The sequence below is a fragment of the Telmatherina bonti genome (genome assembly GCF_933228915.1).
Source record: "Telmatherina bonti genome assembly, chromosome: 3".
In the NCBI taxonomy this organism is placed as follows: Eukaryota; Metazoa; Chordata; class Actinopteri; order Atheriniformes; family Telmatherinidae; genus Telmatherina; species Telmatherina bonti.
Genome location: NC_136621.1, coordinates 9147111 through 9153047, shown reverse-complemented (window position 1 = coordinate 9153047; position 5937 = coordinate 9147111). Strand labels below are relative to the sequence as shown.

The 5937-nt window shown below is 40.8% G+C and overlaps 1 protein-coding gene across 1 annotated transcript; it reads left to right on the top strand.

The window, feature by feature from the left end:
* Nucleotides 1-593: 593 nt before the first annotated feature.
* htra3a (HtrA serine peptidase 3a) lies at nucleotides 594-5721 on the top strand (the record flags this gene model as incomplete). Its single annotated transcript, XM_079265098.1, has 9 exons — nucleotides 594-1020; nucleotides 1748-1853; nucleotides 2176-2398; nucleotides 2742-2936; nucleotides 3087-3119; nucleotides 4658-4772; nucleotides 4880-4930; nucleotides 5168-5297; nucleotides 5553-5721. 9 exons carry the CDS (start codon nucleotides 594-596, stop codon nucleotides 5719-5721), a joined length of 1449 nt encoding a protein of 482 aa, XP_079121224.1.
* Nucleotides 5722-5937: the final 216 nt, after the last annotated feature.

Sequence of the window (5937 nt, the reverse complement as noted above, 5' to 3'; positions counted from 1 at the left end):
GATGCCAAATTATTCATAAAATGAACCTAATTTGCATTTTTACTAATATAATAAAGGTTTCACAAATCAGAAATGATGTTTTAATGACTCTGCATAGTATGCAGGATATTTCAGTCCAGGTGTGAAGAGTCTAAGTGTTGTAGTTTTTTTGTCAGCACCTGGTCTAATGTAGTCTACTTTTCCAAAAATTCAGTGGAATTGCCCTTTACACATATTACGAATCGGAAGCTAACCTCAGTCTCGTGTGTGTTCTCTTGTTTCTCCTCTAGATGGTGCGCAAAACTGGCTCAGTTTCATGACTTGCTCCGCGGCTGTGCCGGTGTTGGACGGTTCCAAGTTTAGTCATTTCCAAAACGGAGTGAAGTGAAGCCACCGCGCTGTGAAAATATGCGGACATGGGTCGTGACCCAGTTAAATCTAAACAGAGCTTTGAGTTCCAGTCAGGACCATTTCATAGAATCAGTGGAGCTGCTTCTATCTTGGCACAAAAAAGAATCTCAGTTGTTTGATGCTTTCAGTGCTATAATTTGCTATGATTTTATGAGTGAAAACGAACTCTTCCTATCTTGACGGTGCTGTCGGACTTCATCACCATGCAGCTCGTTTTCCTGACAGCTGCGGTCCTTTTTACGCACGACCTGGCCTGGTCTGCGCGTTCTGACAAAAAATGTGCTTCACAGTGCGACGTAAGCTCGTGCCCGAGCCCCAGCTGTCCCAGTGGGTACGTCCCGGACAGATGCAACTGCTGCCTGGTGTGCTCCCCACGAGAGGGGGACCCGTGCGGGCGTAAAAACGATCTACCATGCGGCGATGGGCTGGAGTGCAAGCTACCTGCTGCCGGGAGGCGAAGAGCGTCCAAAGGGGTCTGCCGGTGTAAGACGGACCACGAAGTGTGTGGAAGCGACGGGAAAACGTACGGAAATGTGTGTAAGATGAAGTCAGCCAGCCGAAGAGCTGCGCACAAAGGGAGACCCGCAGTGAGCCAAGCGCACAAAGGACCCTGTTTGCCTCCAGACCCAGGTAGGACTGCGTATGGTGAGTAGACAACTAAACTCTGTGCAATGATGAAATTCACAAAGCAGTTGGTTAGGAAACATCTTTAAAGAATTTGGAGAACAGAGGAAACTATATTTCTGCTTTATTTTTATGTTAAAAAGGCAAAAAAAAAAAAAAAAAGAAAGAGAAAAAAGGGGAAGGAGAGGCAGATGGACCAAAAAGATTTATTTGAATCTTAGACCTAAAAAAATTGTTACAGCTAATAAACGAAGAGAAGAATAAAATTAATTAAAAATAAATAAAAAAGGAATCAATATGATGTGCTTGTATGTGTGGTTGAGTTTGTGTTTATGCATATTTTAATGAACATGGACAAGCCTGCAAAAGTTTGTGATGTCAAAAATACTTTATTAATTTCCTAAAGAAATTTTAGTTTTTTTTAAAATGGTAAAAGTATAAATATCTATCTATCTATCTATCTATCTATCTATCTATCTATCTATCTATCTATCTATCTATCTATCTATCTATCTATCTATCTAATGAAAAGAATTAATAATTAAGAATGTTTTAAGTATTTCCAAAGTTATTTAGGAACAGGTTGTCATTAATACAAAAATCGGACTTTTACAGTTGGATGTTGTGATTTGATCCTACAATCATGATTGTAAATAATTGAGTTTGTGTGTTTTTGTGGGTTTCCATGCAGCCATCTGTGTGTATTAATGCTGTGGGTTCTCCGTGCCAGTAGGTCTGTCCCCGGTCCATCCCAGCAGTCCTCGCTACAAGTACAACTTTATCGCCGATGTAGTCGAGAAAATAGCACCTGCTGTTGTCCACATTGAACTATTTGTAAGGTGTGAACAATGTGTGTGTTGCTGAGAGAATGACTGCTTTCACATGCCTTCCAGCGTGTGTGTGAAACAAAATATTTTAGTTGATCAGGTGGAATGGTGACTTTGGAATCAAGAACAATCATATTTCTTATTTACAGTCTTACAGATTAATCTTTTAAACTCAGAAAATAATTTGTGTTTATCTCCAGATAAATGTGTTTTCTTTTTCTTCTAAGTGTGAAGATAAAAAAAAAAAAAAAGAACCTACTAAACTTTGTGCCACTGACCAAAATGTGAAATGGTCTCAGGATGGTTTGTTTTTCTTCGTGCTTTTCCTCTCCAGACATCCTTTGTTTCGCCGCCACACCCGTCTCTCCAGTGGCTCTGGATTCATCGTGACCCACTCGGGTGTGATTGTGACCAACGCTCACGTGGTGACCACACCGGCCACAGTGGCAGGGAGGCCACAGCTGCGTGTTCAGCTCCATGATGGTGATGCTTATGAGGCTGTGGTCAGAGATATAGACAGGAAGGCAGACATAGCCACCATCAAAGTCAACCCACAGGTGAGAACAAAGGTTCAGATCCCGAAACTCTTTTTCCATCATGACGAAATGTAATTTTGTTTCTTCCACGAAACATTCCGATATGTTTTTGTGCCAAAGTCTAACAGCTTCTTGCTAGACCTTCATGAAGCAAGCAGGAATAGTTTCATAAACACTAACTCTGTGACTCGCAGAACCAGCGCTGACGTGTGTATTCTCACACCCCTATCTCAAATACTTGGACAGTTTAGTAAGCTCTAAAGTATTCCTCCCTCTCTCCTCTTCTCTCTGTATTTCCTCACTCATTCATGTATTTGTTTCCTCCTGTGTGTGTTTGACTCTGTGTGTGTTTACATGGGAGCAGAAGAAGCTCCGCGTTCTGTCTCTGGGCCGCTCAGCTGATCTGAGACCAGGGGAGTTTGTGGTTGCCATCGGCAGCCCCTTTGCTCTGCAGAACACCGTGACCACAGGCATCGTCAGCACAGCACAGAGAGACGGCAAGGAGCTGGGCATCCGGGACTCAGACATGGACTACATCCAGACCGATGCAATTATCAATGTAAACACAAACAACACTTCACATGAATACATCTACAAGAAATACCTCATTTTGAATATTAAGTTTCTTGTATTTTGACTTCTGTTTAGTTATTTTATCATTAATATCAAGTTTTTTTCTCATTGGTTTTTCTTTTGCGTGTTTGAGAAGTACGGGAACTCAGGAGGACCCCTCGTTAACTTGGTAAGAGGTCTTTCTGTGATTTACTGCTGGATTATACTGATTTTTGTCTTTTTTAAAACCATAGATTAGGATAAAATAATAAAAAATGCTCAAAAGTGCCAGACCTCAATTTCTTCTTCACCAAGACAAAGTCAGTGTTCCAACAAGTCACCTCTGTCCTGTGAGCCAATCACAATCCATCCTCAGAGTCTTCACAGCTCACAGAGAGGCGTCACAATAGTATTCATTCATTCATTCATTCATTCATTCATTCATTATCCTAACCACTTAATCCAATTCAGGGTCACGAAAAGCAGGGAGCGAAAGGCAGGGTACACCCTGGACAGCTCACCAGTCCATCGCAACACAATAGTGTTCTTATCTGAAATATGTTATTGGCAAGCACTTAGATGGAAGAAGAATTTAATATATATGGATATAACCATTCTATATTTGGAGCCTGATTGTTTTAATTCAGGTGTTTTAACTTTTGTGAACAGAGGGTGGGCAAGACTTCATGACTTTATTTGGGAGGGGACACTACTGGGAATGGAAACGATGTTTTATCTCTAATACAACTACTTACTGTTGTGATAACTGTCTTCACATTAGAGACATGAGAAATAAAACTACTTCACATGAATGATCTGTTAGCCAAGTTAAGTCTCCAGAAAGGTAAGTTTGTTGTTTGGGGTGTGTGTGTGTGCGGCTTTCTTTCTGGTGGTTGTAGACTGGCTTCATGAGTCTGACCACGATAACTTCTGTGGCTATTTCCACATTAGGAGCTGCTGGGCTTGCTGATACTGGGACTGATGGGTTGTGTCTCGTTCTGATCTATGACCTTCCTCTTTTAAAAAAAAATCAGAAATATCTATTTTTCTTCATTCTCCAGAATGTAATGCTGAAACATAACATATTTTAATAGGAACTAGCCTTACTAGCCTCGTGTTTAAACAGATTAGGATCATGTAGCTAAGCTAAGCTAGCTTTGTCACCGCCAAGTAATGTAGACACACTTAGAGCAACGTTACAGTTTATTCTTAGCTCCGATGTAAAAACCTTAATAAAACCACTCACTAAAAACTACATATAACACTGTTTCTCCACATTATTTTAAATCTAATCTAATGGTACCATACAACTAGATTAGCACCGTTATATAGCTCTGGGCTAATATCAGGTTAACAGCTTTTCATAACATTAGTAGTTATATTTGCATATCTCTTCCAGAAATATGCAGCTAAATATCAATACTTTTTAAATGATGACTAATTAGGATATCATTTTAAATGTACTTCTAACTGGTATAGTTACACTGGTGATCCACGCATGTCTGGAAAGATGTGTCCTTCCTCCTCCTCCTGTCACCTGTCAATCAGCTGAGGTTGCACGTAGGGTGTTCAGTCAGACTGCAGAGGTGGTCAGTGCCACCCCAGCCCGAGGTCTGGCCCTGGTGTTAAAGTGAGCCAGACATCCGTGAACAGATTTGTCAAACCTAGAAAAGATTGAAAGGCTCTAAGAAAGTGCAACCGTTTGCATTAGTTATGTGTTTCTTTCAGGATGGCGAAGTCATAGGCATCAACACTCTGAAAGTAACGGCAGGGATCTCCTTCGCCATCCCCTCAGACAGGATCAGCCGCTTCCTGTCTGAGTCTCAGGACAAACACAGTAAAGGTGGGAGGTTTCAGCTAGAGGGAAAGATTTGCCACTCTACATTTAAATTCCTCTTACTGCTTAATATTTATCTTTAATTCTCATCTGCCTTGTTGTTGCCATGACAGAAAAAGCAAGACAGCAGACAAAACGTATGGAGGAACCACAGTCGGATGCAGGTGAGATCTGCTGACGGTTGTCACAGAATTGTTAAAACTGGAAAGTTGAATATTAAAACTAGAAAATGATGATGCTACTTTTTATTTTCAGAAGTGCCACAAGTGAAAAGATACTTTTTAGGCATCAGAATGCTCTCAGTCACAAAAGAGTGAGTTAAAATGGTGGTTTTTATTACTCATTCTGAGCATTTCAAGTTCAAATGTAACTCAGCATTAAGTTGTACGAGATTTAACTAGATCATGATATTGAGATGGTTTCTGTTGGTCTTAGTCTCGTGGCACAGCTGAAACATCAGAATCCAAACTTTCCTGACGTCATCAGCGGGGTTTTGGTGCAGCAGGTTATACCAAACTCTCCAGCAGAGAGGTATGGTCTCACACACACACACACACACACACACACACACACACACACACACACACACACACACACACACACACACACACACACACAGAGAACCCAGAAAACACTTATTTAACATAAAATTTATCTTCTCCAATGAACTGTACTCTGTTGTTCCAAGTGATTTTTGTCCATCCTGCCTTTCTGGAATGCAATGCTTTGTAATCCTTGTCATCAGGCGTGAAACACCTGTTTCTGATTTTCTTTCCTGTGTTTAAGTGGAGGTATTAAGCCTGGTGATATTATTGTGAAACTGAATGGGAAGCCAGTCCAGACCCCTGATGACGTCCACGACGTTCTTCAGAGCAACGGGACACTTCTTCTGGAAGTTCACAGAGGAAATGATGAACTTCTGTTCCACATCTACCCTCAGCTGCTGGTGCATTAACACCACAGATGTGGCGTTTTCATTATGGAAAATGTCCTGCAAAAAGTTACAAATAAGCTATTAGACAATGAACCAACAGGGGGTATTTTCTGTGCCAGTGCGATGATGTTTATTTTATTTCCTCAATATATATGTATAAAGCAAAGACAAGACAAAATGATACTCAGAATGCTGCTGTAGAATCTGCTGCTCTGTATACTGAAGCTGATTATGAAT